The 27600-nt window shown below is 42.8% G+C and overlaps 13 protein-coding genes across 13 annotated transcripts; 8 read left to right on the top strand and 5 right to left on the bottom strand.

The window, feature by feature from the left end:
* Nucleotides 1–153: 153 nt before the first annotated feature.
* On the bottom strand, nucleotides 154–6098 carry SJAG_00156 (mediator complex subunit Srb8). Its single transcript, XM_002171415.2, has 3 exons — nucleotides 843–6098; nucleotides 691–778; nucleotides 154–643 (listed from the first exon to the last, which is right to left on the bottom strand). Exons 1-3 carry the CDS (start codon nucleotides 3974–3976, stop codon nucleotides 404–406), a joined length of 3462 nt encoding a protein of 1153 aa, XP_002171451.1. The 5' UTR covers nucleotides 3977–6098; the 3' UTR covers nucleotides 154–403.
* On the top strand, nucleotides 4625–7554 carry SJAG_05179 (hypothetical protein). Its single transcript, XM_002171416.2, has one exon. The coding sequence runs from the start codon at nucleotides 4754–4756 to the stop codon at nucleotides 7445–7447; it is 2694 nt and encodes an 897-aa protein (XP_002171452.1). The 5' UTR covers nucleotides 4625–4753; the 3' UTR covers nucleotides 7448–7554.
* Nucleotides 7555–7650: 96 nt separating this feature from the next.
* On the top strand, nucleotides 7651–8484 carry SJAG_05180 (structure-specific endonuclease subunit; the record flags this gene model as incomplete). Its single annotated transcript, XM_002171417.1, has 1 exon — nucleotides 7651–8484. The coding sequence occupies one exon, from the start codon at nucleotides 7651–7653 to the stop codon at nucleotides 8482–8484; it is 834 nt and encodes a 277-aa protein (XP_002171453.1).
* Nucleotides 8485–8541: 57 nt separating this feature from the next.
* On the top strand, nucleotides 8542–9647 carry SJAG_05181 (glutathione S-transferase Gst3). The gene has a single exon (XM_002171418.2). It carries the CDS (start codon nucleotides 8571–8573, stop codon nucleotides 9255–9257), a length of 687 nt encoding a protein of 228 aa, XP_002171454.1. The 5' UTR covers nucleotides 8542–8570; the 3' UTR covers nucleotides 9258–9647.
* Nucleotides 9648–9926: 279 nt separating this feature from the next.
* Nucleotides 9927–11739, bottom strand: SJAG_00158 (triglyceride lipase-cholesterol esterase). Its single transcript, XM_002171419.2, has 5 exons — nucleotides 11600–11739; nucleotides 11087–11546; nucleotides 10644–11031; nucleotides 10249–10595; nucleotides 9927–10201 (listed from the first exon to the last, which is right to left on the bottom strand). Exons 1-5 carry the CDS (start codon nucleotides 11635–11637, stop codon nucleotides 10100–10102), a joined length of 1335 nt encoding a protein of 444 aa, XP_002171455.1. The 5' UTR covers nucleotides 11638–11739; the 3' UTR covers nucleotides 9927–10099.
* Nucleotides 11707–13155, top strand: SJAG_00159 (transcription factor TFIIE beta subunit). The gene is made up of 3 exons (XM_002171420.2): nucleotides 11707–12168; nucleotides 12222–12301; nucleotides 12355–13155. Exons 1-3 carry the CDS (start codon nucleotides 11976–11978, stop codon nucleotides 12937–12939), a joined length of 858 nt encoding a protein of 285 aa, XP_002171456.1. The 5' UTR covers nucleotides 11707–11975; the 3' UTR covers nucleotides 12940–13155.
* Nucleotides 13156–13332: 177 nt separating this feature from the next.
* On the top strand, nucleotides 13333–16269 carry SJAG_00160 (hypothetical protein). The gene is made up of 2 exons (XM_002171421.2): nucleotides 13333–13492; nucleotides 13787–16269. Exons 1-2 carry the CDS (start codon nucleotides 13377–13379, stop codon nucleotides 15576–15578), a joined length of 1908 nt encoding a protein of 635 aa, XP_002171457.2. The 5' UTR covers nucleotides 13333–13376; the 3' UTR covers nucleotides 15579–16269.
* Nucleotides 16270–16588: 319 nt separating this feature from the next.
* Nucleotides 16589–18944, top strand: SJAG_00161 (hypothetical protein). Its single transcript, XM_002171422.2, has one exon. The coding sequence runs from the start codon at nucleotides 16977–16979 to the stop codon at nucleotides 17604–17606; it is 630 nt and encodes a 209-aa protein (XP_002171458.1). The 5' UTR covers nucleotides 16589–16976; the 3' UTR covers nucleotides 17607–18944.
* On the bottom strand, nucleotides 17581–18967 carry SJAG_00162 (hypothetical protein). The gene has a single exon (XM_002171423.2). It carries the CDS (start codon nucleotides 18626–18628, stop codon nucleotides 17858–17860), a length of 771 nt encoding a protein of 256 aa, XP_002171459.1. The 5' UTR covers nucleotides 18629–18967; the 3' UTR covers nucleotides 17581–17857.
* Nucleotides 18901–22209, bottom strand: SJAG_00163 (hypothetical protein). Its single transcript, XM_002171424.2, has 8 exons — nucleotides 21663–22209; nucleotides 20942–21597; nucleotides 20823–20897; nucleotides 20534–20779; nucleotides 20335–20466; nucleotides 20193–20293; nucleotides 19849–20144; nucleotides 18901–19804 (listed from the first exon to the last, which is right to left on the bottom strand). Exons 1-8 carry the CDS (start codon nucleotides 21808–21810, stop codon nucleotides 19113–19115), a joined length of 2346 nt encoding a protein of 781 aa, XP_002171460.1. The 5' UTR covers nucleotides 21811–22209; the 3' UTR covers nucleotides 18901–19112.
* A 479-nt stretch (nucleotides 22210–22688) lies between these two features.
* On the top strand, nucleotides 22689–24801 carry SJAG_00164 (WW domain binding protein-2). Its single transcript, XM_002171425.2, has 4 exons — nucleotides 22689–22946; nucleotides 23175–23262; nucleotides 23310–23383; nucleotides 23437–24801. The coding sequence occupies exons 1-4, from the start codon at nucleotides 22773–22775 to the stop codon at nucleotides 23623–23625; spliced, it is 525 nt and encodes a 174-aa protein (XP_002171461.1). The 5' UTR covers nucleotides 22689–22772; the 3' UTR covers nucleotides 23626–24801.
* Nucleotides 23164–24797, bottom strand: SJAG_00165 (hypothetical protein). Its single transcript, XM_002171426.2, has 3 exons — nucleotides 24763–24797; nucleotides 24385–24545; nucleotides 23164–24266 (listed from the first exon to the last, which is right to left on the bottom strand). The coding sequence occupies exons 2-3, from the start codon at nucleotides 24497–24499 to the stop codon at nucleotides 23920–23922; spliced, it is 462 nt and encodes a 153-aa protein (XP_002171462.2). The 5' UTR covers nucleotides 24500–24545; nucleotides 24763–24797; the 3' UTR covers nucleotides 23164–23919.
* A 2083-nt stretch (nucleotides 24802–26884) lies between the features above and the next one.
* On the top strand, nucleotides 26885–27512 carry SJAG_00166 (60S ribosomal protein L33). Its single transcript, XM_002171427.2, has 2 exons — nucleotides 26885–27178; nucleotides 27271–27512. Exons 1-2 carry the CDS (start codon nucleotides 26970–26972, stop codon nucleotides 27386–27388), a joined length of 327 nt encoding a protein of 108 aa, XP_002171463.1. The 5' UTR covers nucleotides 26885–26969; the 3' UTR covers nucleotides 27389–27512.
* Nucleotides 27513–27600: the final 88 nt, after the last annotated feature.

Raw genomic sequence — 27600 nt, 5'->3', positions numbered from 1 at the left:
GTGACTGCTTTTGATGATCTTCGATGTAACTCACTAACATTTTTAGTGAGGGCTACGGACTCTTAACGAGGAATACTCCTACAGAATACCTACAACACCTCCTTCTCCTTGTATGGACAAAATCGCAGTAGTTGGATAGATATGAACTTTTTTTTTCCTTATAGCCGTTATACGATGTACCCGTAGAAATAAAAGTAACTCTACTGTCAATTAAGAATAAGTCTAAACAGAATGGCGCGCATTGTCGGCGCATTCCAATTTCTCCAGTTAGGGAACAAATCGAAAACTATTATATACAGAAACCTCTTGACCAAGAGAAATGTGGTAGAGGCGAGAAGAGGGAAAACTGAGTGCGTGTGTGGATTGTTGTGGGTTCAAAGGGCAAGTGATGATGTGAGGGTTTTCAATGCTCACTACTGTTTTTTAGTGTCCAAAAGAACAATTGAGAGGTTGTCCGCTTTGGATCAAACTGTTGAAGTGTGTACGGAGTCTTGCCTTGAAGGGTCAGACCTTCAATGTCCTCCCAAGGAGCCAATGACTTGGCTTGTTCTGCTTTATCATTCATCTTTTCGCTTTGCAAAAGAAATGTTTTTGCATCAGTGAGAATGTCAATGATATGAGGGTTGTCAAAAATAAATGGAATCTGAATTTAAGTTAGTTTTCATGCAGTCAGTAAAGACGCCTGCTTACCTGAGCAAACGTATTTAGCTGATGAATAAGATTAGGTTGTTTCAGGTAGGAATGAAAATGAAGCAACAGGTGTATGAAGAGCATTACCCTGAGGGGAAGTTAGCACAAGAATGAAAAGAGGCATAGGGTTACAAACAAGGAATTGAACTTACCAACTTTGTAGTTCCAACTGTTTGGTTTCGTCGTTACCAACAGTCTTGCACCAAGAGTAGACTAACTTCATGCGAGAAGGAAACATTTGTGAAAGCTGATTTAGAAAGTGCTTATCGGGATTGTGTTTTAAGATCCATGCGGATATACTGCATACATCGCTAAGGAACTCCTGCGGTAAAGCCTTGAATGTACTTAGTGTACGCAAGATAACTTCCTGGAACAAATCCTTGCAAAACGATAGTCCCAAGCACATGTTTTGCCAGAGTTCGGGACGGTAGCGCGGGAAAGTTGCGGCAAGTGAATCGAACAAAAAATCAAAAGATAGTCTAGAAAGCTGTCTCTCGTCCAATGTATAAAGCCACAATGAATACAGAGTGGTATAAAATAGGTCGCACTTTTCCAACGCCAACCTAAAACTCTCACGAATATCAATGGTACAGAGTTGAGGGATAAACGTGCACACAATATCGCGTAATTCTTCCTTTGACGAAAACAGCGAAACGGATGTTTCAAAGTCAAGAGTATACAAGAGTGCCAGTGTATTTAGCATAAACATACGATTGTGACTAAACCCAGAGATTGCCTTCCGTATAATGTTTTGCATGTCGATTGAACATCGCACAAGCTGTAGAATTTCACTGTAACTGTACCATTCCTTTGATCCATCATCCGTGCGCGACAGACGATAGCTGAATATTTTAAAACATAACTCTTTTCCAACTTCGCCAACAGTATCTGCGGTGAGTAACTCATTTAAGAGAATCGATAGTTCTTCTATGCTTATAAGGCGAGCTCTTGCGATATGTAAAAGTTTGTTGAGACGCATATCCTCGCAAGGGTTAGTAAATAGCCATTTACGCACAAGATTGTGTATTTTTTGAGAAATAAGTGATGCGTTCGACATAACCTTGAGACATTGCAAGCATGTATTTGTGAATATAATCTCTTCATCTTTGATTGTGTGTTCCAAGGTGTCCGTAAGGTACTCAACTAGTTCCTCTGCCTGGATGTTTGGTCGCAACATGAACTTTTTGAGACAAGAAGGCTCGTTTTGAACTCGTTCATACATATAGTTTTGTTGAACAACGAACAAGGGAATAACGAATGTGTAATTTACATTCAAGTCCAACTTGTATAACGAATCCAATTGAATCAAAACCGCCTTTTCTGCTTCTGACAAGATCTCATCTTTTGTGCTCATTTCGATAATGAATTTTCTCAAGATCGGTGTAAGTGTTAAGCCCTTCACTAATAAAATCAGTAAAGACAAACGCATTATGCCGTTGTTTCTCATAATGGGTACAGCCCGATCGATTACTCGCAATGCGGAGTAACGCCAACATAAAATGAACAGAAAGTACGCTTGCATTGTACTGTCTCCGATAAGTTCAAGTAAGCGACTTAATGTAAGGGAAACGATGGAGTAAAGCTCGTCATCCGCGAAGTGAAATGTTTTTGGATTCTTTCGAAACTGTTGAATGTACTGATCCACAGCTTCCCAATGTATTTTTACACCATTACGTATCAAGATATTGTGTACCGCTGTACGGATCGACCGGCGAAGGTTGTGTACGGGATACTGCATTAAGAACTGGCAATGCTTGTTTACGACTTCTGTGTTTCGCATAGAGTCACGAAGGTAGCCCTTCGCTGCAAGCAGCTTAATATATGTTGAGAAGGAAAATAGGTGGAGCTGGTGCAGTTCATCCAACAAAACAGCCAACGCTGTAACTTCATTTGGATGAGAGAAATCAAAGTTAAACAGAAAATGTAGAATGTTTTCCTGAAGGGTTTGGATGTTTAAATCGGCGTATCGAAACAACATAGCAGTATAGTAGGGTTTTTCAACAAGATACATATGGTTAATACCAACGCACCATTTGATAATGAGATGAAGAGTTTCATCGGTAGGCAGCAGCTTAAGCAAGTCACTGGTTACGAGTTTCCAATCACTAGTAGGATTTAATGAGTTAAGGATTTCCAAGAATCGGAACCGTTTATTGAGCGGGTTGATGAGTCTGTGGGACCGAGAGTTGCGTTCGTGTATGACAGCGTACACATTAGCCGATCCTGGAAACCGTCTCCACGCGTATTTTAGCTGGAGCTCAATTGTTTTCCATTGGTCAGGCATAAAATAACAATTTGGCCGTTTGTACGCTAAACGAAAAAGCAGTAGGTTCAAACGCTGATCAAACGAGCTTTTCAGTTCTGCTGGTAGACCGTAGAAAGAGGATTTGAGAATTTTCAGAAAGTCTAAAATGAGTATCACACCGATTTGTGCTATCTGTGGTTTGTCCATGATTCGGCACCAAAAGAATTCTAGTACGAGAATAGCTTTGGGCAACGAACTGGCATTTGATTCGTACAAAAACCGGAGGACATGTTGAAGCATGTGAGTTTCGTTTAACAAATCATTTTGGATAAGATAAGTGATGATCTGTAAAACATAAGAAAACTGTTTGGCCTGCAAGCTCCGCTGTTTCATATCAACCATTGACGAAACGATTTCCGACAAAAGAGCACACACAGACGCCGTCCAATTTGCGTACCAATCGTCCACAGTGTTGTTTGGGTTTTTCCGTAGAAAAGCCCTGGCCTCATTTACGCCAACACATTTAATAAACCATGCCGCACGATTGATAGGCACGAAGTACGACATGCAGGAGCGAAGAATGTCTTTGCCCCAAATGCCGTGAGGTATCCGCTTGGCCAAATTTGAAAGCGGTACGAGATGATTAGCGAGGTCCTGAAACCATGATGCCCGTTTGCTTTCCTGTAAAGTGACTCGAGGAGGCGGTTTAAAATCGGAGTACTCGAAGTTGGGTTCTTCGGCATACTTCTCATGTAACAGGGGAGCTAGAAACTGTTTCACATTCCCCAAAGCCTGTGTTGAAGTGATTTTTTCGCGGATATCTTTTGAAGAAGAAGTGTGTTCATCGGCGACTTCGGCGACATAAAAGTGTCCCTGCTGAACTTTTCGTGACTCAAACGCGCCCGCGTCGAATTCATGTTTGTAGTAACACACATCCATGGATGATGTTGCTGCATTATGACTTTCGACAACGGAGACGCCATTGGAGTGAAAAGTCGCATCGTTCCGCCCAATTGAACTATTAGAAAACGATTGATGCATAGATGAGAAGAAACAGCTGTGATTCGGACATATGATGTTCTGGATAATAAATACGTAGAAAAATTGTCGTCAGTAAATTGTTCATAAACGAGATAAAGGTATGGAAAACCCCGTGATAAAAGTAACAGTAGTAGTAAAATCGTTAATAAAGTTCCACAAGAACAGTTTGTATGACCTAGAAGAGCTTCAATCAGTGAATTTGTGTTTCTCGACAGACAGACAACCAAAGTGCAGTAGCATAAAGCGACCGAAATTTCTTTTACTTTGTTGCTTGCTTCGATTCGACAGATATCGTTTCAAACAGTTTTCTAAAAGCAGTAACACAAAAGAACCCAGATTACAAAATTAAAAACCCCCAAAATGACCAGAGCAACGAATTAACAGGTTCACAAAGGAAATACAGAACGATGAATATACGGTTTTTGACAATTGCAATTCAATTCGTTAAGGAAATAACTGCAAAAAAAAAAGAAAAACGTAATCAATAAAGAAAGATAAAAACGATAAAAGGAAGAGAAATCTAATTGGAAAATGGGCTCGGAATTTAATACCGACGTCGTCCTTCCGTGTGTATGGGCGATTCTGTCGCCATTGGTGTTTAAGACGTCGTTGGATTTCAGCCGTAGTGGAGGGAGAGCCGCTCTTGGAAGCACTACCACCAAGAATTACCCATGGAGCCTAACCTAAATCCACCCACTACACCTGCCCTCTACCACTCACTCCGAGAGCTAGAACATTGAATTTGCCGGTGAATTGTTCTTGGAGGAGCGCTATTCAATGACGTTCAATGTTGCTCTGAACAAGAAAAGTCAATTGTTGAGTGAAGACAACAATGCTGGGTTGAAACGTCGAATTTCGAAACGTTGGGTTTCGAACATCCCAACGTATGATGGCACGGAATGGGGCAGTGATTCGGAGAGTGAACCCGAATTACCGTCTCTTCCCCCGCTACGGACCACTTTGAGTGCACCAAAGTCGATTGGGTTGCATTCGAGGACCAGTTCATCTGAATCAAAGCCCCAGGAGTCTGGAGCAGCTATCGCTTCCCCCGCAGCAGGACAAAAAGGTGAGGAGACCATCAAGAATGAAGAGGAGATGGTATCGGAGGAGGAGGAGGAGAATGGGACAGACGACATTGTGACGAAGCAGAAAAGTGCTCAGTTGAAAGAGTCAGCTGAACCTATTGTCCAAAAAAAAGAGTCAGAGACCGCTCAGGCCCCGTTGACCATCAGTCAACAATCCAAGTCAGCGGAGGAGGCTGCTCGGTATTGGGCTGCGAAACATCGGGAATTGCTGAAGTTTTTTGGTGCGGAATACAAGAACCGTATTTACGAAAGTGTTCTTCCCAAAAAACCTGTGTTGAATGACATTAAATTGGGTAAAACCGGCACACCAGGGCTCCGAAAGGACGAGCGAGTAGTCCTCAGCGAGCCTGAAAGACACGTTGTAGCTGCAAAACCCACAATGGCCCCTCGTTTCCAGTCCATGCAGACTCCTATCATGATGAGTACATCAGCGTCGTATGCTGAGGAAATGGTTGATGATGACCATGAGCAAGGTGAGTTGGAGGAAGTACACTGTCTAATGGAATCACCTATAGAAACTGAGCAATCTGAGGCTCAAAAGGAAGCAAATTCAACGGCTGGAGTTGATACTCTTACTCGAAAGCCCTCGTTGACCGAGAGTGATATAGCTAACACAGTTGTCCCTGAAGCTGCTCAGGAGCCTAAACCTAGTGTCGCTGCGGAAATGGCTCCCGAAGTACCAAAGTCGTCCTTAGCTCCTCCCGAAGCCGTTCCCTTGCCTCCTTCTGTTACATCTGATGAGTCTGAACCGGAGGAGCGTGCGGCGTCCGTGAAACCTGAACAAGAGCCTGAACAGGGGCCCCACCAGGAACCTCAACAAGCCTCTGCTGTTGTCCCTCATACGTTGCCTGCCCTTCCCAGTAATCGTCCTAAGGAGAAGCCTCTCCCCCCTAGCCGACCTCTCCCGTCGCCATTTGGTGCATCTGGTGTTTCTGGAAGCAAGCCAGCTATAGCCTCTTCCGTCTTGACTCAAATAAGTCCTGGACTTTCCATGCCCACGATTGTCGCTTCTGCCGCGCCGGCTGTTGCAGCTAGCGACAAGGGGAAGCAAGCTGCTGTTTCCACTATCTTCACTACTACACCACCTACACCACCTTCTCGCCCTTTACCCCGCGAGCCCGTTTCTAACGATGCGTCAGAGTCTGCTTCTGATTTTGATGAAAAGAAGCCCACTGATGACACTCCTCCCACCTCGCAGTTAGACGTCGACTCATCCGAACAAACGGAAAAGGCTCTTCCCTTGGAGAAGAGCTCAACAAACGAACAAGGTAACGATGAACTGTCTTCTTTGTATAACTACTTGATGGATGAAGTGAACACACTTGCTCCTGCAGTAACGGCTGCTCCTTTGGCGGGCCAGAAGCAGCAAATTGCCGGCAATGCTTCGCCTGACAGGGCGCTTCCCGATCCTCCGGATGCAGAAGCGGTGTCTGTGTGCACCACTGAAGGTGACCGTTCAACAGCTTTGGAGGAAATTCCCGAGTTTAGCCCTGACCATGTCAAGTTCGGCGTGTCAAGTGCTGTTCCTGCATCACCAAGTCCTTTATCTTCACACACGAAGAACCGTAGTCTCCCCAGTAACCTAGCGACTACTGAGAGGGACTTGGAAGAGCGGGCTTTTAAACGTGGGTCCTTGCCGCCTCTTCCTGCCTTAGTTCCTACTACGTCGGTCACTTCTGACAATGGAGCTCCTTCGATTACATCGACAGAGTCTGCTCATTCACTTTCAACTCATGGACGTGTCCAGTTCGACACTGTTACAAACGAGAGCAAGCCTATACTTCATGAACTTGAACCACTGCGTCCAGTGGCTTCTGCCGGAGCAAACAAGTCAGCGTCTGAAACCGGTGCTGACCAATCCGGAATGAAAACCATACCATTCGTTAACTTCCAAGCGTTTATCGGCAGTCCTTTGATGTCGTTTGATAAGTTAAATGCTCTTGGTTCTACAGATCAAAGATTTTATTTCTACAAAGGCAAGGTTCGTGAATTCCTTCAGTTCGATACGGGCCTTGATGAGTGGATGAATTTTTGCTTACACGCTGACAAACCCAGCAACAATACCACTAATGGACGGAAGGCATCCCGTTCCTCCATTCACTCCGTCATCTTCCCCGCTAGTACGAGCTTTGAGCCCCCGCTCACAAAAGCTGCGACTTCATCATGTCCTTCAATCCGCTCTAATCATTCAGCCACGCCCTCCGTTGCAAGTTCTACTCGTCGTAGCTCACGCCTCTTCTCGCATGAGAACGTGTCGTCAGCTGTCAGTGAGGTAACCAAGAAATCAAAGAACGCAGCAAAGGATCTATTTAATGTATTTCGACGAAAAAACAAAGACGATAGCAGTGGAAAGCAAAAGGGGAAAGGATTCTTTTCCAAAAATTAATGAACTGTTGTCCTCGAGTTTACCGTCCTTTTTATTATTTTATTATATCTGTGTAGATGTAATTCATACTTGCATTATTGGCATTAACTTCTTCGACATTTCTTTTGTTCAGTAAATTTCCACAAGTTGCCCGAGCGTCGACGGACATTAACACTTAACCATAGTTCGCTTGCAATTCACACACTGCAATACTCACCGCGGGAATGACGGAAAAGAAACCGATCGTAATAGACAGCAGTTCTGGTGAGAGTGATGACGAGGTTGAAGTGCTCGACATCAGTAATGCTGACATTTCGTACGGATTCGATCATTCCGAAGACTACAGCAAGGTATTGCAAAGCTGTGATCAAGCAAGCATGCTACCAAATGAGAATGAACTTTTCGACACAGAAGACTGGCAGCTACTCCCGTCTCAGCATTCGCCGAAATGCGACGATACACGCCCACTCCAAACGCCAAAACCAACACCCAATAAGTTGACACCTCCAGCCCCACCGGAGCTTGGACCCGCTAAAGAGCGCACAAACTCCACAAAGACGACAAAAAGAAGGGAAATAGGAACCACAGATGAGGACGCAGATCGTCTCAATGAGTTGAAAGTCCGTTTGGAAAAGGAAAGCGACAAGTCGATACACGATCAGCTTTCACAATTTGGCTTTAAGATTCCCAAATCACGAAAGCAACGCATCAAGCTTCTAAGTCAGTGTTTGTATGCTCTCGAAAACACTAAGCCCGAGCCGAACGGAAAGGAAAGGCAAGCGAACACCAAGGCGAATGATGAGGCACCGAAATTCGAGGACATCATCGCTCAGACATCAAATGCAATAACGGCTATAGTACGATCGGCACCGGGAGAAAGCGTATGGTCAGACATGCTAGCGTACATTCCGGTGCAACTGGATGCACTACAATCGTGGCTAAAAAAGCACAATCTGAATGTTAGTACAGACTTGTTACGCAATTGGTGTGATGCGCAAGGCGTATTAGTGGCGGGATCTTGGGACGTTCGGCATGGTAAACGCAATGGTTACGTCTAGCAGGTATAGAAAAGGAAGGTTCGGACCGTTGAAGAATGCTCTGCCCCGAAACATATTCTTGTTGAAAGAGAGAGCACATTGCGAAAATGATTACACTTCACCACTTGTTAGCATCCAGATCGTTTCGCATCGTTTGGTTGCTTGAGGAAATCGCGGTTCCTTTTGAGTTGAAGCAATATGCACGTGTTGATGGAAGAGCTCCCCAGGAGTTTAAGAAGCTGTCGCCGTTAGGAAAGAGTCCAGTGTTGACGGATGGCGACTTGACACTGTTTGAGAGCGGTGCTATTGTCGAGTACCTTGTTCGCAAGTATGCCAGACAGATGAAGCCGAGTGAAGGAGAGGAGAAGGCACTCCTTCAATACGATTATTGGATGCACGACAGTGAAGGCAGTATGATGCCTTTCCTCTGGGCCGTTTTCTTTTTGGACACTGGTGCCCAGAAGACACCATTCTTTATGCGTTTTATCATCGACCTTTTCGTCAAAGGAATTCGTTCGCAGTACCTGGACCCGGAAATCCAAAGTATGTTCAAGTACACTGATGACCACTTGGCAAAGAACACCTACTTTGCTGGAGACAACCTCAGTGGCGCGGACATCATGATGAGCTTCCCGCTCACAGTCGCGTACAAGAGAAAGGGCAGCGAGTTTGAGGGCAAGTACCTACACATCGAACGCTGGCTGCGTTTAATAGAGGGCAGACCAGCGTACCAGGCCGCACTCGCCAAGGTTGAGGACAAGGACCAGTTTGAGCTTAACCTTCCCAGCCACTAACGGTTTGACGTAAGTGTTGCTAGAATGGCACATGATCTTGGCTAAGAAATTAATGAAGATATCATGACGGTTTCACATCTACCAGGTAAATTTTAAATTGCGTTTAAAGTAAGCATGTATGCACCAAAAAATAAAAACCAAAAAATTTATTTATGTTTAAATGTACGAGCAACAACCCAACAACGTCCCACCTGAGACGTCGACCGGGACAGCTACTCAGTCATCTCTGTGGACGGAACGGATGCATCTTCTAAGCCATTCGGCTCCGATCATCATACTTGACCACAGTTTGATTTTAATTACTTATATAACAAAGTAAGTTAAAACCGCTACTGATGATGGTTTTTAGGGTAGCTTCTTGTGTCAATTTATACTAAATTGCGAGGGTAAGGGTTGTGACTGTCATATGTGTATGTAGGGTAGGGTTGCTGTGTGGTTTCAACTCATGTCATAGTGATGTAATATATGTTCGCTTTCAACGAAGGTTTGCGAAAGTATGGTTTCTCTGTGGATAATTATTAATTAATGAAGGATATTGGATAAAATAACGTTTGAAGTAGATACTGTTAGTATAAAAGCTGTAAGTACTACGAACTTAGACATTGTTTTTATTTTTTTTTTTTTTAATTCATTAATTAATTTATCGTTTTTATTTATTACGTTTTTTTTGATATTTATTTTTTCTACATCCTTTTAACAAAAGCTTTTCGCATAAGACAAGTTGTTTCCTTAATACATCCTTACTTTATCTAATTTAACAACCAAAACTTTTTATAATATTACAGTACTTGTACAAAAAAAGCATAATATTACAAAACGCGGCAATCTTAAGTAATAAAAAATTATCCGCGCTTGGCTTGCTCAAGCCATTGAAAAACATGAGGATTCACATCTACGTCCACAGTATCGGACCAGATCATATCCAAATGTTCGTAAGAGTCGACCTAGAATAAGGTTAGGGACTGTCAAGAATGCTAGTTGTCAAACTTACTCTAACTTCCTGAGTGCCCTCCGGAAGCACGTTAAGCATCACGTTTATATCCACGAGAGAATCACAATCTCCCCACAAGAGGTGGATAGGCGTTCGGATGTTTTTTGTGGGAAACCTTGCCGCCTTATAGTATGGAGCATACGTGGATTGGATTAGCATGTCGTTGTCATACATTCGGAACTCTCCGCTGTGCATAATTTGAAACCAGTGTACAAGACATTTCACACTAGTGTATGAGTAAAGATGTGCATACGAGACAAGTTTTTGTAGTGGTGTCATATTCTTGCAACGCCAGTCAAACAGATGGACGAGACAATAGTTTAGTACTACGTCAAACAGAGGAGGATCTGTACTTTTGTTAGATGAATAAGTCTTCGCAAAAAAATTAAACATACAAAGTATACTTTGCCAGAAGCCAGCAGAAGCGAGAAAAGACTTGTGCCCAAAGAACATGTAAAGCAAGAATGGATTTGCCCGTACTATAGCATCGCCTACCGAGCTGTGTAACCCACGAGGGCTGATAGCAGGCGCCAGTGCAATGAACGTATTCACTTTCTCGTTCAACAGAGGATGAATGCTGAGTGAAGCAAAAGCTTGTGCTGTTCCTTGAGAAAATCCAACATAGCTCAACGAGGGCTGTTCAGTCACATTTAAAATGTAATGAATAGTGTCTGGAATATCGTATTGCGCGAAATCATCAATACAAAAATCCCAAAAATCAACATCACTAGAGCGAAGATAGAGATGCTGTCTGCTGTATTTGTTTCCGCGATTGTTTCCAAGCTATACAACAAAATGTTAGTAGTTATAAATCCATACTCGTTTAGGAGCTTCGTACCCAGACATCGTAGCCACGGCGAACGAGATCAAAGACAAGACACTTATTCGCATCAAGATTGCACACCCAGACTTCTGAATTCATTAGGAGTCCATGATGACAGTACACGACCGGACGGGACTTTGGTTTACCTGGTCCGTTCAGGGCGTTATCTGTCATTTGGTAAATCCGATGAACGCACAGAATATAATCATCATTCGTTCGGATGAGATGTTCCTCAACTCCAAATCCATGCACTTCACACATTTCGCGAATACTTTTTGCGTCGTGTAGGGAAAAAGCCTTGTCAATTGTTTCAATGTCATCCACCGCATATGCCTGCAAAGCGGTTTTCTTATTCCAAACACTCCATTTCGGAAATACTTTTACAACAAGAGAATTGATCACAAACGCTAAACTCGCAACGAAACTTTCGAAAACGACTAGCGCGAAACCTAATACAAGAGCCGTGTATTCATATCTTAATTCTGTTAGAAAAACAGTTTAATTCCAGGAATTGACATTACAACGTACAAGTACAGTCTTCTTAGGACTGGAAACGGCAAATGCATTGTGTTGAATTGCTCAAATATTGGTTCTAGGAGTGTCCATTTGTCGCCTGCACCGCTCAATATAATTCACCACTAGGGGCGAACCGGGCACGCCCGCTCCAGCGTGGTAGTCGACGTTGGTGAACTCTGTAAAAAAGGAAATAATTGAGAGTTTTCCTAAGCAGAATCACTCCTCGTCTGCTTATACACCTCGTAGGTAAAGTGATTATCGCTCTTGACCAGTTTTGTGCATTTTTTGGGCTTGCTTCGGGTTCCAGTTATATTTCTTCATAAAAGTCCGTCTTTAATACTTCTTAAATCGTGGAAACGACAGGAACAAGACTTCTCCTTTCGTTAGAATGAGTTCCTTGAGTGAACAACTTAGTTCTTTCAAGAAGAAAGTTGCCAACCAACCTATCTATGCAAAACCTCAAATTGAGCGGCCAACAGCCGCTTACGTTGCTAGCCGTTCGGCTACTCCTACAGATGTTTCTGCAACTTCTAGCCCAGCGCCTGCTTTAGGAAAGAAAAAAAGAAGTAAAACAAATTTAGGTAGGTATTGTTCCCCCCTCCATTAAACGCATGTACTAATACACCGTTCACAGTATATTCTCAACCGGCTGATTCTGGTGTCGGTACACATTACCTTTCCCAACTTCATTATGCTGTTGAATATTTGAAAGAGGTTTGTACAAATGCTATTTATGAGATGAAACGATTCTAATATCTATCATATAGCGCAATGAACCAAAAACAGCAGAGGAGATTGCTTCGTATCTCTCAACGCCGCTTACGCCTATGCTTCTTCAGCTGTTAAAGAAGAATGATCGCATTTTGTACGATGCAAGACATGAAACATTCACCTTCAAGCCTCTTCACAACATTCGTTCTAGTGCCGGTCTTTTGGCCTACCTAGACTCACTCAAGGTACATGCCGGAATGAGTGTTAAGGAGCTAAAGGACGGCTGGCCCAATGTCGCAGCAGAACTGGAAGAATTAGAGAAAAGAGGTGAAGTGCTTTTACTTCGAACAAAAAAAGATGCTGTTCCGAAAATGGTTTGGCGCAATGACAGAAGTTGTGATTGTCATGTAGATGACGAGTTTAAGTCGGTATGGCATGAAATTCCCATTCCTCCTACACTTGATCTAGCTACTGAGCTCGGCAAGTATGGTCTCAAACCAACTGCTGTGGATCCGTCTACCGTCAAAAAGAAGACACTCATGCATGCTTCCAAACAAAAGAAGCCCAAAACCCGCCGCGGTAAGATTACGAACACGCATCTTAACATTCTTCGTGACTATAGTTCGATGAAACCATCTTAGAGAGTCACAAAAAGAACAACGATGTGTCATACATTCCTTGTCCGGCGTCGCTACTCACCGTCTCTTTCACTTTTACATCCACAAAAACTACCACACTTTCTAGCTGACTTTTGTTCAACCCAGCCCAAAACAAAAAAAAAATATTAGTAATAAACAAATAGATAATGAATGTTATAAAACACTTAATGAAAACCAACTCAATACCATTCCACCACATCTGCACTTTTTCTCTATTGTTTGTTATTTCTATTCCTCGGTATTCTTGGCCTATTTTAAAGTTATTTCCGAGGGATTCCCACGTTATACCGTGGGTTTATGCTCTGTTACCTGCTTGTTACCTATACGAATTGCAGTAGGCACAACAAACTCAGCCCTGCTCACCACCAACCTTGAAACACGACACGGTTCACTACCTGCTTTTAACAATTCCCCTGGAAATGACCAAAAAATGGGAGGAAAGACGCGAGCATATAATGGAGATTGCCAGTGTGACGGGGATGACGTTACGTGAGTTGCAAGAACGCATGTTCAAGTACTACAATTTTAAGGCTAGGTAAGTACCAAACGGTGACATAACTGCATGTCTGGATAAGTCAACGTCGATGGAGACTTTTGGCCGCCTGTGAAGTATCTTAGTGCACTTTCCGTTATGTTTAACGGTGCAGCATACTTGGACTTTGACAACGACGAATTGGAGTGACGAAGAATGGTTCTGAACAATTGTTTGGTTGTTCCTGTCCTACCTTGGCGCTGTTCGGAACCTTTCTCTACACATCTCACTGTGTAATCGTCACCTCAACAACCTCCTTTCGTATTTACCGACATAACTTACTAACGTTCTATCTAGTTTACGCTCCTATAAACGTATTTTGTCTCGATGGGGCATTCAGCTGCATCGTCAGCGTTTCATCTTTCCAACCGCTGGTGCCGTAAAAAAGACCGGTTCTGGAAATATTTCGGCTGCATTGGATGAGTTTGTTACCAAGTTGTACTTGGATTATCATACTGATAAGGAGTCACTGGCTCAGATACAGGCTGTGTTCGGCTTAAAGCTTTCGAAACGGGCATTACATTATCGCAGAAAACGTCTTTGCTTAAAAAGACCGAGATTGCCAACAGATGTTGCCAAAAGCCGTGCTCAGGCCGCTGAGTCGCAGTACAATGTGTATTATGAATCAAAAGGATCGGTGAATGGAATTCCAAACAAAACACAATCGGAAACACTTTCTGCAGAAAGTGAAGAAGATTCAGAGTCTGGGAGTGCAGCCACTCGCGACTCTTTTGATGCATCTTCTCATAAAAGTCTCTCTCCTCCTTCACTCACTTCCAAGGAGCAAACCTCTTACTATATGGACGGCTCTATTGAGTCTGCTCCGCACCCGGTTATGTCGTCTGTGAATGGCTACGATCAGATTGCTTCGCAAAGTCTTTACATGCAGGCGCCTACAGTCAACCCACATATGAACCTTCCTCAGTCTGGCATGTACATTCCCAAGCACACGCTGGTTGCTCACGAGACGAATGTCGTGTTACAGCCAACGAATGGAGACGGTCATGCAATTGTTGAGTATCCGAGTTATGTTGAATTGGAGTCGTCACAATCCAGCGCGTCAACAATTCCACCGGACGTTGCCCATTACGAACAGACCGTGCAGTTAGAAGGCGTGCCACATTACCAAACCGGTAACATGGTAGGTTATGCTCACGTTGGTGTTCATGATCAACAACATCCCGAAGAAGGTCCTGAAATGTCTCACCAGCAATATTCATCCCACGAGAATTCAGCGCCTTTGTCGCTGCCGAGTGATGTTACTTACAACACGGGCAAATCAATGGCCCACATGCTTCACGATGACCCACACACAGTGAACGCTGCAATGAATTATGTTTCTGCAAATCATCTGCTAAACCTTCATGTACCTGAAGGTAGTACCGGTATTTCTCATTATGATGCCACCGTTTCTTGTCCCATGCCCTACCCAGAAACATCAACCAATGATGCTTCTTTGCATCAACTAGATCCAAAGGTATACTATTATCATGCTTTACCTGGTCAGGAACACGATCAGCACAATTTGCACCCATCTTGCTCTAGCTATGCGAACGGCGCTCCAGTCATCATGCAAGCGAGCCTTTCGTTAGGCGGGGTAAACCACGTGTACGCTGATGAACATGGTTGCGCTCAGGGCATGAACCATGTGCAAGACTACGACCACGCTACAGCTGGTGGTATGCATGAACATTTGGTGTTGCACAAAGAGCATGCCTACGAACAGTATCCGACGAACATGAACCTGTCCTTGCAGCAGGTGGACCATGCACTTTCCATGGACGCTAACCACGATCTTCATCAGCAAGCGACCACTATGGATTCTGTTCCCGATACAACGATAAACGATTTACCATTGAAGAAACATTTCGTGCCGGAAGCATATTCCACTTTGCCTGTCAGTATCTACTCCGACCAGACTATATTCCTTCATTCCGATCCTGCCACTCAATCGCATTTTGAGTCGTCTAACACTCGTTTCCCCTTCCTGAGTCATGCACATGACACCGGTTTCTCCAAACCGGAGCTCTTCCACGAGCATCCTTTGTCCCATCATCCTCTGCCTCCGGAAACACTTCGCTCGATCTAAATTGGTTCCTATTGCCATCCACAATTTCTCTTCGACCTTCTTTTCATTCATCATCATCTTCATCATCATACCCCCTTCTTATTTATTGCCTCCTCATGCAACATACTGCTGTATAAATGTTTTGTCACAGAACAGCATGAGTAGGGTTAACCTTCGGCCATTATCGGGATCCCTTTCCATTCCTTTCATCATAATGCCTGAACAAATGTTCAGGTTGCATTCATCATATACTGTTCAAACATGCTTGGGGCATAAACATGTTCCATAGCAAGCAGTACCTCATACACATAATCGGCAAATGAACCAGGATTTGCTCTCAATGGCATGGCTAAACATTCGTTTCCAGCCTTTGTTTGCTACCTTTCTGGCCAACTTGCTTTCTTTCTACACGATAAGTCACTTCTTGCGCCGTAGCAATTATCGGTGCATACGGAGATGGTTTATTGCGTAATGCATTTAATGAAGCTGTTACTTACGCTTCTACGTATTTATTTATCTTATATCACTGGGTTCTTTTTAACTTAAACAATTTACAATGTGGGTTATTCTGTTCTCTCTTTTTTTTTTTATTTTTTCTAGAGAGCTGTCAGACGTGAATGCTATATGAAAGTATATTCAATAGTGTATGCGAAAAGCGGCTCTTCATTCTTAATATTAACAAAAAAATAATGAATGATATTACGACGAACGACATGGGAGTAGTGTAGTTCTTACAAAATGTTCAGGGACGCCGCAAATCCTAATTGAAAAGGGTTTTGTGTGTGTAAAAGGGACAGCGACAGTTACAATTCTTTACCAATGATCATCAAGGATGCAAAGGCTGCTTACTGCCTACTACTATCGTCATATCCCGTGTACAGGCCCTCCCTACCATGTGCTTCTTGCTATCTGTAACATGCTGTTGCCCCCTAATGCCGATCACGATCGACGAGTTAATTTAGTGTGATTGACTGATCTTCATTGGATCACCACTTTCCCATGAAGTTTTCGCTCAAACAAAGCAAATCGTGCTGATCAAGCTGCGCGTGGGAAGATCATTGTCGATCACTGTCATTCATTGGATCGCACGTTTTCGGCCCCGAAAAAACGATCGACAATTCTTCACTCTCAAGAAATGTGCGATCTACATGGATCTACGGGGATCTTTCGTCGATCCATTCTAATTCGCAGAACAGAAGTCGAGTTCGAATTAGCGTCTAAAAATGGACGGTTTGTACCCTTGGAATTGAGAAAATCATTGTTCTAGATTGCAATTGCAAGTCCCCCTTTCCCAGGGTCTCGCTTTCAAAGCTCATTCAGAAATGTATAAGTAAGGTCCGGTTTCTGCATCAAAAACCATCATCACAGCTTCGACTTTTCAAGCATTGACAACTACTTCCAATTTCCAATTCAATCACAATGAACTTCTTCTACACTCTTCTTGCTTTCATTCAAACTTTTGTTGTCCTTAACGGAGTCAGTGCCCTTCGTTTTGACTTGACCAACGTTACTTGCTCTCGTTTGAGAGGTCCTCGCTGTGGTACCTATTTGCTTCGTGTCGCAGGAACAAATGCTACGTTCCTTGGCCAAAAGTACCTTGTTGGTTTCGAGGCTTTGACCCAGCCTAAGGAAGACTTCTTGAAGCGTTACCTTGAGAACGAGCCCAGATTGATTCCCCGTCTCACTACCGTCGCCGAGAACCAAACTGACAGCTTCCATCCCTTCTTCTTCACTACCAACCAAGCTTCTTGCAACCCTCAATCGATTGAGTCCGACTTGATTCCCTTCGTGAACACCGTCACTAACGAGATCCAATACGACTCTTGGGCATATACCATGCTTAACGCTTCCCTCATCAACGGTCTTGCTAACCAATTGATGAACGCTAGTACCTATGGTGTCCAGGTTGCTACCTGCCTTCCCGGCTTCACTAATGGATACTTTGACGCCCCTACTGTTAACATCTTCAACAACGACGAGGAGGTCCCCAGCTGGTGCACTGCCATTGAATTTGAAGCTGTTTGCCCCCTTGATGTTGGCTTCAACTAAACTACAATAGTGAATACTTTTGACAAGAACTTAATAGAATAAATTAAAGAAAAATATAACCCAAAAAAAAAGAAAAAGAGATGTGTGTGCTTGACAAATGAGGGTATTCTCGTCTTTGCCAATCTTTTAACCAGCAGAAGCGCATCATTAGCTACATCTTATAAAGAACTGACGCAAATTCTTTCCCGACTGCGCCTTCCGTCTTAATAAGAACTAGTAAATATGCTCATGGGAGATGAATTAACAACCATTTATTCAGACACTGGCTTTCTGGGGACGCACATGATGAGCAGGTAGAACTTGGACTTGGAAACATGTCTGTGATGCTTCTTCCATTCACGCTCTTTAATAAACTTGGAAAAGCCACCAGAGACACCAGATTGTTGCAAGTAATTGGTGATTGCAGCCTCGCGTTGTTTTTGCACATCCTCCGGAGTAAAGAAGAAAAGTCGCAAACCGCGTGGTTGAAAGTATTTTGAATTCCACATGCTGATTACTCCTTCAATGATGGGATGTTCCATGTGTGAAATTAGTTTCTCGACATAGGCACCCACGATGTAGCCTGAAATGAAACCGAGTGAGACAAAGTTCATTAATTTTCCGACACTAGCATTAATGAGCTCGTTGTTTGTGCACGCCAGATTAATATCATGAACAAACGAAGCCCAGTCAGCAGGTGGAACATCGTGTCTGCTTAAGTCTTGGGGGAAGTAGACGAGTGGGAAGCCTCGTTTTAAGCTGTCGCTTCTTGCCTCAATACAAATAGGGGCAAACGTCGAATACGGGGCTTGAGGAGACGGTTTCCGCCTGAATTGTGTTGGAATAATAGCTCCTTTTCCGTGGTTTTTTATACGGTTCTTAATGCCGCGGAAAATCTGATGACCAATTCCAGCACTTACTTTTGTTCCATGGACTCTCGTCTCATCTGATCGATCGACAAATCGTATACTGCTATGGAAGATAGACAGTCTTTTCTTCACTGCAATGATTTCTTCTGCGGAAACAGACGCTTTGTCCGACATTTTCACTTCTTAAAGTTCATAATTTGATAATTGAGATGAATATCGTTTTCACCGAACCAAAAACAGCAGGATCAGTTACAATTGTGTAAATTCAGTGATCACTCGCCCTAGGATTGCCACAATTTGTAAATAAAATACAGGAAACTTGTATCCTCTACGTAGAGAAAAAACGTGTGAAAAACGAAGAACAAAAAGATAGAACGGATAGAAAACGACAATTACAAAGACAATACCTGAAACATAGGAAAGAATTGCGTTTTAATAATATTTTACTCGTGGGATTCTGGTTTGGGAAAAGATCGAACGTTAGCGGATAAGTAGAACGGAGATGGCTAGCATGGAAAAACAGAAATCGGGGAAGTATCGAGATGTTACAGCTGTTTACGTTCTTATTACTGTCCTTTTTGCGGTTGTAGAAACAAATTAGTCGGATGCCAAGATAAAGCTATACATTTTACCGACGAATTCACGTAATGCATTTTTATCACTCAAAGGTGGGTTCCGTCGGTTGATGACCGACGAGTTGCTGTAACAGCAGTGTTCCCTCAGTCATGAGCCCCCACGGAACCCTCTGCAGGGCCTGTATTGAGCAATTGATTAAGTCGACAGTTCGACTTCTTATATGAATAGCCTCCATATCGTTGTACTGCATAATTAAACGCATTTTCATCAGGTACACATTAAGATGTGTCCGTAAATTTCCTTGATCTTCAAAACCCAAGCACTTTTCATCCAGGGCGAACCCATAAGCCCACAAGATAATTGTCGAAATGAACACACACCAAGGCTGACTGAGACCGGCACAAAGAGTGAGATCAGACTCGAAATCGTCGCTGAGGAGGAGTTCTAACAGCGAAATAGCATTCAACACAGCACATTTAGCATTATCTGTTTTCGGCCATGCCTTAACAAACGCCGTTTGAGGTGAGGTAGGCCACTGTTTTGGATCATTGGCAACTGTAGACGCAAAACAGCGAATACTGCTGACATCCGTTCTCGAAGATATGTAGTACATGTTGTAAAAGGACAGGTATTCCTTCACGAGCGTCTTATTCGCAGACAGTAGCCCGGAGTCTAAGTAGACCATTTGGAAATCGCGATACCAACGCTCGTACACAGACACAAAGAGACCAAAAAATGTATCCAGACCACGCTTGTTTGTGTGGTATAGCAGAACTGCTCTATTAGCAATGGTGTGACTACCGAGTATAGATACTTACCGGGCTTCTTTTTCTTAAATGTATATTCCATGGAAATGAGTGCATAGAATAATATTATCATGCTTTGGCATGCATTTTTCTCGGGCAAAGCACCTTGAGTTAGGTAACCCTTAACAAGGTTGAGTAAATGATCAGATTCGCTATCCGCAACTCTTGCCCAATTACTAGCTGTTTCACTGTTCCATTTATCATCACTACATGGTAATGAGTACGAAACCTCGGCAACGCTTAGAATAGGAGAATATCCAAAAAGAATAAGTCCTTGAACTTCAAACACCAAAGTATAAATGGCAACTCTGAACACTGGTTAGAACATGTTCGCATAAAGCAGCGGACAGACGTACCTCTTTATTGATTCATTGTGTACCCAAGCCAACCATTTTTCGGTTTCCGGATCCGCATCAGGAGTTGTAGATTGATAAGGAACGAAACCTTGTTGCAAAAGCTATTATCTAGTCAGTCAAAGATCTAAATTCGTAACCTTACCTCGATGAAATAAGCAAGCATCGGTTTACTGTGCTGATGCTGTTGTACAGTAGTAGACATTCGAGCATACACAACATTAAGGAACAACGACTGGAGAATCCATAGGCAGCTTGGAGGACCAAATTTAGGGTGCTGTAGTCGTTAATAAACACATCAAAACAACATGGCGCTTTAAGTCCAAACTGAATATCCCACATACATCTATCAAATAAGGATATAGTTGCTTTTGTATCAGGGCACTAAGATCGCGGATGACTTTGTTTTCCGAAAGACGCATGGGAAACATGAGAATTGACATTGTAAGGGCCGGAGGTGCTTTTTGGACGGAAAAAGTTGAATGGTGAATGATGGGCCATAGCGAAGCAAATCTATTCCAGAAGACATCTAACCATTGAGATATTAAGCTGGCATCGAACTCAACCGATAGTTCCAAGTGAAGTTCGTTCTTTAGCTCGTTAGATTGTAATGCGCTATGAAAGCTTAGGTACCTTTATAAATGTGTGTATGATATCAGTCTCCTCCTTCGTAGTAGTAGTAGGTGTGCTTTCGAAGGGTGCAGGCAACTATATTTTAGTAAGCAACGGTAGAAATGTATTTCCTAACTTACAGTGGCAGAAGAGAATCGATAAGGTGTAAAATCCTTTCCGCCTATAAGTCTGTTTGCTTGCCAGCTACCGTTTGTGTAGACAAACGCCCCACCGAGCCCAACTTTTTGTTGATCTTTGCAATTTGAGATTACCCACTGAAATGCATTCAGCAGAATCTGTTCGGCCTCCATATCAGAATGTGCTGTTAAAATGTATTTAGTGGACTTATTAGGTGCAATGGGAAGAAGAGGCAAGCTGGAAGGGAAGAAGCTGGCACGCTCTGTCTGTACAAGCTCCGTTGTTAAAACACTTCCTGGTATGTCCATCAAAGGCCGTAATGCCGAAGAATCAGTTGTGAGAGGGAGTGCTGTAGTTCCATCAACGTAAGCTAATTCTTTTTCAGTTGCTTTTTCTCCTACAGGAAGGGGGGATTTCGGTAAGGCAAAACCGCCAGGAACGGCGGGTGCTGCAGCACCCGCTCCAGCAAGGCCAAGTGAACCGTTTTTTGCTACGGTGTAAAGTTGAGGATCACATTGGTAACGTTGTTGCTGTGCTTGAGTAAATTGTTGTTGGTTTCGACGCTGTAAATGCATTTGCTGGACATGTCTGTTAAGAACATCACTTCTAGCAAAGGCTCTATTGCAGATACGGCAGGTAAACGACTTGATATTTTCATCTAAATAAGTATCAGTAATATATTCCATAAGTGAAACATTACAGGCTAAAACTTTCAATACTTACGGGATCTTTCGTGTCTTCGTAAATGTTCTTTTCTTGTAAAAGACTTGGTGCAGTTTGGAAAGGTACAGTAAAAACGCGGATCTCCAAGCTGGTGAGCCCGGGAACGCTTTCTAGGTGTCTGCGCGAATTCTTGTTCTTTTTCGGTCATTTTCAATGATAGTTTTCCTTCTTTTTGTAGTCGTGTTCTTTAGACAGCGTGAATTACAAACTTCTTATACTGTGGAACAAAACAACCATCGTAAAGCCGCAAAAAGAATATGAAACACCTGTAATTGAACTACGTGTAGAGGAACACTTGTAGATGCGAGGTTTTTGCGTATATATCTATATTCCGTGACAATTATATAGGTGAGTTTGGTTACCGAATGTAAGTAGGCTGGTAAGGTTGGATGGAAGGAAACAATGACAAAAAAAAAACTACAAAAAATTCAAGGCAAAATATTTGCCGAGTACTGGGGGTCTGTTTATTGCAGGGGCTGTGGTGGTTGGGATTTTGTTGGATTTTTTTTTTTGTTTTTATTTATTTTTATAATTACTTTAAATAAATTTAAAATAAATTAAAGTATGGATTTTAGAGGAAATTAAAATAGAACGTTGGGGTTAGGTTGAAGGGTAACGTTATGTTCTCAATGCCTTTTTTGTAATGAATACTTAAGCAACTTCTTTTTCATAAAGGTGTAAGACAATTTCGGCTTAATAAAATCCACGTTTCTAAACATCCTTTGAATGCCAATTGCTTTTCAAATTCTTGTTCCGCCATTACAACTACTCCCTCTAATCTTCCGTCACAGCTTTAACTCCTGTCACATGCAATTTAAATTTATTACTAATATTTCTTCCATGCACTACTAGAACAAAAAATACATTTCACCTATTCTCGCTCAGTCTTTGATGAAATTAAATATAATCAGTATCTACGAGTAGCTACAAATGAAGAGAAGCGTATCGTGGACATTATTAATTTAAATGGTTGCTTTCTTCATACATCCTAACAATCATGGTATTTTGTTGTTGTGGTTATGCGAGAGCAAGTATGCCCGGGGTATTCGTTCCGCACATACCCTCTACCAAAACAATACCTCAATCCTTTTTCTTCAATTGTTAAGTAGAATGAGTGTCAATTGGGTGACATTTCAAGGAGAAGACGTGAAGGAGCCATACTTGCTCGAAGAAGAGTTCATCTTAAAGACATATGGCGAAATTGCTCTGTCGCTACTTTGTGTACCCCCAAGCAATAAATCATGGACGAGTACCAGCGGCAAATTGTATCTTACGAACAAAAGAGTATGTGGAGATTGAAGAATTGGTCGATCGGAAGCGACGTTCGGACGAAATTTTGGTTGGCATTAACATGTTATTTGTTCTTTCTCACGGTTACTGAAAATGGACATTGCGAAAGTGCCGTTTTAATGCTACAAAACTGTTTCCCCGTTTATATTGGACGTCTTGAATGTTTCCTTCCCGTTCCGCTCGTCGCTATATCATAAATTCGAAAGACGCTAACTGATTCAGCTTATTTATGTACCTACGACCAGCACAGACGACTTTAAAAGTTTCCAGACACCTATATGTAACCTAAAAGATACGAAGCTAAACCAACGTACGAAAAATACTGTCGCGACGAACTACCGGCTAACATATTCTTAGCGTTTTTTGGCGCAAACTATTATTCGGGACTTGTAGTTCCAGTTCAGAACGGTGGCATTCCTTCAGACGCAGAGGTACGAGTATATAATTTCGTCGATGGAAGGCTGTTTCTAACCGTGTTTGCTAGATGAGACTCCAATTTAATGAAGGCGGCATCTTCGATTTTGTGGAATCGCTACAACGGTTGATTCAACGCTACCAAGAAGTGGGAAATGTTGGACATGTACAGCATTTAGAGCCACTGCCACCATACCACCGTCCAAGTTCGAGCCAAGATAGACCTCCTTTGTATGATGACGCCGTTAGACATGCTTGAAACCAAGGTGACGAGAAGCCTGTGGCATACACATGCCACGCACTGTGTCGATAGGGTATTGCTGCATTTTTTTGTTGGTATTGCATTGCATGCAAGTTTTTTATTTTCATGAAGTCATTTCATTTTGTTCGTTAAATCTGTCTGAAACACATTCGTAAAAAGCGAAAATGATAATACGTGATGTGGCATAACTCGACCAAAGAACGCATAAGAAGTGCACAACGAAGATGATGGGTCACAGTCCGTAGGCACGTTCGTGGTCTGTCCAAAGTCGTTATTTACAGCATTCTTTCCTTAAAAGTGCTTGTACAGAAACTCGGCGCATTCCTCAAGCATATAGTCAGGCGTTTCATGCTTTACTCCGGGATACGTCTTTTTCAACAACTCAGCGCATTGTAGTTTAGGCAAGAATGCGTCTGTGTAGCGAACAGGGACCAACGTATCATCAGCACCGCTGAGAACTGCGAGGTGCTTTCCCTTAATAAGCTCCGGGTTTGGGCCGACACGCTCAATCAATTCAACCAATTTGGGGGGAATAATGCGATCGGTTACTTGTATATCGGATTCTTTGGCACGTTCGCACATCATTTCCGTGTAGGAAGGGCAACCGATCATCACACAAGCCGTAGTAATACGTTCGTCTGTCGGTTAGTAACAAGATGGAAAAACGAATGCCGAGTGCGAGGCTTGCAAGTGTTACTGTGCATTTGAAGCAACACACACGCACATATATATATTTGTTCGCTTGTGTTTTCATACCATTAAGCAAATGCCAGACAGTGTGTCCTCCCAGTGAGACACCATATGCAGCATAAGAAGCGACTTGATGATGGTTATCGGGGAAAAGAATAATTGGAACAAGGTCAAGAATCATGCGGGCATCGTTAACGGCACCGTAGAGGAAAGAGAATTGATCGATGCTGAATGAATTAGTATGAAGAACACAATGTGGTAATTGCAATCACAAAAAGGTGGAACAGCTCTCTATCGACTCGATAATCCAGCCATGACAAGAATGAAAAGCCACTTTGTATGCATAACACATGGTCAAGAACATATTTAGGAAAGCTATCACATGTTCGAAAAACCGAATAACTTGTTTTTCGTCAAGAGAACTGCAAACCAAAATCCACTTACAAATGGGTCTCATTTCCACTTTTCCAGGAACGACTAAATTGGTTAGTATCAGTCACAAAAAGGGTCCAGCAAAGGGATTACGAGCAGAAAAATCACCCCCTCCCCCAGGGACAATATGTGCGTCGCATTTCGGCAGCAGCGACGCACAGAAGATAAAAATACATACTTCTTGAGAGCATCAAGTAGTCGGCTTCCGTGGTTCGGTAAATCAAAGGTACAGACTACGACATTCTTGTGGTCTTTCTTTGACCGTACGATAAGACGGCGAGCAACTTCAACAATACAATCGCTCTTTTGATGACCGCCGCGAAAATGAATTCCCAAAACAAAGTGAACGTCTTTAACGTCAGGTTCTAATTCTTCCAATCCGTAAACATGAACCTTTAATCCTGCAATGATATGATCATGAGAATTGACGCTGTTCGCCTGAGAGAATGCAAGCATTGTAGAGGAGTAATGTGATATGGGAAATGAGAGCCGTTCAGCTTAGAAGGACAACAGCAATACAATTCGTTCGTATAAAGTGTGAAACTTAAGCAACGAGGCTTGCGAGTCTTTCACTTTATAAGGTCACGGAATTTTCGCCGCAATTCCATCAACAATAGCCGGCCTGGGTTATGATGGGCATCTGGTGATGTATGTAAGAATTCTAGTCGGCACTTCTGTATTGAGAAGACGAAATCGTTGCGATCTTGGGGAGAACCGGCTAGACTGATTGTGGAGACTCGATGAAGATATTGGTCGAGTTCAGGATTGTGAAAATCGCTGTATTAGGAAGTGTCATTTGCACATCACTCTGCATCCGAAAGGGTACAAGGCACTGCTTATTAGGGCCAATAGACGGATTTATGGTGACGGAACAAGCAACGGAATCGGGCACTGTCAATACTTTGCACTACCGAATGAATGCAGGCGCATGAAAAAAAAATACATATGTTTCTGTTACATAGACACGAAATTTAATGGAACCACAGCGTTTGCAGCTTTCCTTATAAAAGTATTGTTTTCTACTCAGTCCAACTTTCAGAGGAGGTTGAAATGTATTTTAGTTCAGCAATTGTGACCCGTATACTAGTAAATTTCGGACACCAAACGTGTTTCAAACAAGTTCTCTTACAGCATTACCGCACAGCCCTATTCAATTTTTTTAATGAATTATTTGGAAGGAATTGTGTTTTAAATTCATATGCTTGTCGCACCGTGTCGGCTCGAGGATGGGAGCCGACACGGAAGCAGAATGGAACTGTTATTACGTGCTGCTGGTTCCTAAAAGTGTTACGTACTGTTACGGGTATCGGGGCCTTGGTGAGGGGAGAGGGTATGTGTGTAGGCGTCCGTTCATTCGTAAATCACCAAATGGGAATGGAGTAAGGGTTGATATACTAGTTACGCTGCCACGGGAGGGCATGGGATTAGTTAGTACTATTCTAAGTTTGTACACAGGGAGAATGAGAAATCCCGTTACAATCAGTGTTGAATCGGGTACGTGAGTGTTGTAGTGACTTTGAAAAAGCAGTTGTCTTGAGGTATAATCCTAGGTATCGATCGATACGAATCACAAGAACAAAAAACTGTATCAATGCTAGAGAAGCCAATTTTATAGTACATTGCTTAAAGTTTGAATTAGCATAACCGCCATGAAACCGAATTTCCAGGATAAGCGAAATTACTTCCACGGGTATAGTATTGACATGTGGCACTGTGTAATTACCGAATTGCACCCTTAAGGTTTATTTGTGAAAAGTACTTTTACTATATGGACCCTTGTTACGAACTACTACGATGTCCGGGAAGACCTACTTACAATGAACCGTCACGGTAAGCAGCGTTTTCTTAAATGCTTTATAACCTTTGTACAAGGTTAAAGTCTTAATAGAATAGCTAACTTCAGCAAGACAACAACACATCTCACACCGTTTGTACTCGTTTCACATATGGTCCGACCCGTACCATAGTCCATATAGTCCAAAGTTCGAGTCACACATACTCTACTTTTTTTCAAGTACCCTAAAATACTTCCAAAAAGACAAATAACTCTCATTTGCCCATTTATAAATGTATTATCGATTCAAATTCTAATCAACTTTCCTTTAATCAGCGCTGAATTCCGATTTGTTATTTCCAAGGTGTTGTGGTGACTCAAATTAAGCAGTCACACTGCCACCCAAACGTGACAGGAACTACACAATTTCTTCCAACGAGCCAGAATGCCTGCCCAGGGACACAGATTGTACGTCAAGGCTAAGCACCTTTCTTTCCAACGTAGCAAGTGCAACATTCGCCCTGGCACTTCCCTCGTGAAGATCGAGGGATGTGATTCCAAGGAGGCTGCCCAGTTCTACTTGGGTAAGCGTGTTTGTTACGTCTACAAGAGCTCTAAGGCCGTTCGCGGCTCCAAGATTCGTGTTATCTGGGGGTATGTAAGAGGTGTATGAGTTTTCTTAATGGATTCTCTTAAAACTGCACCATGTAACACATGACACAGTTTACTAACAAATTTTTTTGCAGTACCATTGCCCGTCCTCACGGAAACTCTGGCGTTGTTCGTGCTCGCTTCACGCACAACCTCCCCTCCAAGACCTTTGGAGCCTCTCTCCGTGTTATGCTTTACCCTTCTACTATTTAAATAGAATAGGAACGCGGTAATGTCTTTTTAACACAACAAAAATAGGAAACTTGGCAGGTGTGTATAGTAAAGGCTGTGAATGGGATTGGTGCGAGGAATTAATGGGTTTGTAGGTAACGGTGGGTGTAGGGGGACGTAAACGGTCATCGGGCTGGAAGAGTTTTAGTCGAGGAAGTTGGATGTCCTCGAGAGAGTCGGCAGCAAACGGATTG

Source organism: Schizosaccharomyces japonicus, assembly GCF_000149845.2.
Source record: "Schizosaccharomyces japonicus yFS275 unplaced genomic scaffold supercont5.1, whole genome shotgun sequence".
Classification (NCBI taxonomy): Eukaryota; Fungi; Ascomycota; class Schizosaccharomycetes; order Schizosaccharomycetales; family Schizosaccharomycetaceae; genus Schizosaccharomyces; species Schizosaccharomyces japonicus.
Note: the sequence above shows the minus strand (reverse complement) of the source record. Positions and strands in the feature narration are given on the sequence as shown.

What these genes read in the sequence shown, in the direction of transcription:
- SJAG_00159 (XM_002171420.2), top strand. Translation starts at nt 11,976, where the DNA reads ATGAGTTCCTTGAGTGAACAACTTAGTTCTTTCAAGAAGAAAGTTGCC. An exon ending in AAGAAGTAAAACAAATTTAG is followed by an intron (nt 12,169 to 12,221) that starts GTAGGTATTGTT and finishes CACCGTTCACAG; the next exon opens with TATATTCTCAACCGGCTGAT. An exon ending in CTGTTGAATATTTGAAAGAG is followed by an intron (nt 12,302 to 12,354) that starts GTTTGTACAAAT and finishes TCTATCATATAG; the next exon opens with CGCAATGAACCAAAAACAGC.
- SJAG_00160 (XM_002171421.2), top strand. Translation starts at nt 13,377, where the DNA reads ATGACCAAAAAATGGGAGGAAAGACGCGAGCATATAATGGAGATTGCC. An exon ending in TACTACAATTTTAAGGCTAG is followed by an intron (nt 13,493 to 13,786) that starts GTAAGTACCAAA and finishes CGTTCTATCTAG; the next exon opens with TTTACGCTCCTATAAACGTA.
- SJAG_00164 (XM_002171425.2), top strand. Translation starts at nt 22,773, where the DNA reads ATGAGTGTCAATTGGGTGACATTTCAAGGAGAAGACGTGAAGGAGCCA. An exon ending in TGTATCTTACGAACAAAAGA is followed by an intron (nt 22,947 to 23,174) that starts GTATGTGGAGAT and finishes TAACTGATTCAG; the next exon opens with CTTATTTATGTACCTACGAC. An exon ending in AGATACGAAGCTAAACCAAC is followed by an intron (nt 23,263 to 23,309) that starts GTACGAAAAATA and finishes ACATATTCTTAG; the next exon opens with CGTTTTTTGGCGCAAACTAT.
- SJAG_00161 (XM_002171422.2), top strand. Translation starts at nt 16,977, where the DNA reads ATGAACTTCTTCTACACTCTTCTTGCTTTCATTCAAACTTTTGTTGTC.
- SJAG_00163 (XM_002171424.2), bottom strand. Translation starts at nt 21,810, where the DNA reads ATGACCGAAAAAGAACAAGAATTCGCGCAGACACCTAGAAAGCGTTCC. An exon ending in ATCGATTCTCTTCTGCCACT is followed by an intron (nt 20,898 to 20,941) that starts GTAAGTTAGGAA and finishes ACTAAAATATAG; the next exon opens with TTGCCTGCACCCTTCGAAAG. An exon ending in TGCTTGCTTATTTCATCGAG is followed by an intron (nt 20,294 to 20,334) that starts GTAAGGTTACGA and finishes ACTAGATAATAG; the next exon opens with CTTTTGCAACAAGGTTTCGT.
- SJAG_00162 (XM_002171423.2), bottom strand. Translation starts at nt 18,628, where the DNA reads ATGTCGGACAAAGCGTCTGTTTCCGCAGAAGAAATCATTGCAGTGAAG.
- SJAG_05179 (XM_002171416.2), top strand. Translation starts at nt 4,754, where the DNA reads ATGACGTTCAATGTTGCTCTGAACAAGAAAAGTCAATTGTTGAGTGAA.
- SJAG_05181 (XM_002171418.2), top strand. Translation starts at nt 8,571, where the DNA reads ATGATTACACTTCACCACTTGTTAGCATCCAGATCGTTTCGCATCGTT.
- SJAG_00165 (XM_002171426.2), bottom strand. Translation starts at nt 24,499, where the DNA reads ATGATTCTTGACCTTGTTCCAATTATTCTTTTCCCCGATAACCATCAT. An exon ending in TGTCTGGCATTTGCTTAATG is followed by an intron (nt 24,267 to 24,384) that starts GTATGAAAACAC and finishes ACTAACCGACAG; the next exon opens with ACGAACGTATTACTACGGCT.
- SJAG_00156 (XM_002171415.2), bottom strand. Translation starts at nt 3,976, where the DNA reads ATGCATCAATCGTTTTCTAATAGTTCAATTGGGCGGAACGATGCGACT. An exon ending in CAGTTGGAACTACAAAGTTG is followed by an intron (nt 779 to 842) that starts GTAAGTTCAATT and finishes ACTTCCCCTCAG; the next exon opens with GGTAATGCTCTTCATACACC. An exon ending in AGCTAAATACGTTTGCTCAG is followed by an intron (nt 644 to 690) that starts GTAAGCAGGCGT and finishes ACTTAAATTCAG; the next exon opens with ATTCCATTTATTTTTGACAA.
- SJAG_00158 (XM_002171419.2), bottom strand. Translation starts at nt 11,637, where the DNA reads ATGCATTTGCCGTTTCCAGTCCTAAGAAGACTGTACTT. An exon ending in CTTCTGGCAAAGTATACTTT is followed by an intron (nt 10,596 to 10,643) that starts GTATGTTTAATT and finishes ACAAAAGTACAG; the next exon opens with ATCCTCCTCTGTTTGACGTA. An exon ending in AGGGCACTCAGGAAGTTAGA is followed by an intron (nt 10,202 to 10,248) that starts GTAAGTTTGACA and finishes ACCTTATTCTAG; the next exon opens with GTCGACTCTTACGAACATTT.
- SJAG_00166 (XM_002171427.2), top strand. Translation starts at nt 26,970, where the DNA reads ATGCCTGCCCAGGGACACAGATTGTACGTCAAGGCTAAGCACCTTTCT. An exon ending in AAGATTCGTGTTATCTGGGG is followed by an intron (nt 27,179 to 27,270) that starts GTATGTAAGAGG and finishes ATTTTTTTGCAG; the next exon opens with TACCATTGCCCGTCCTCACG.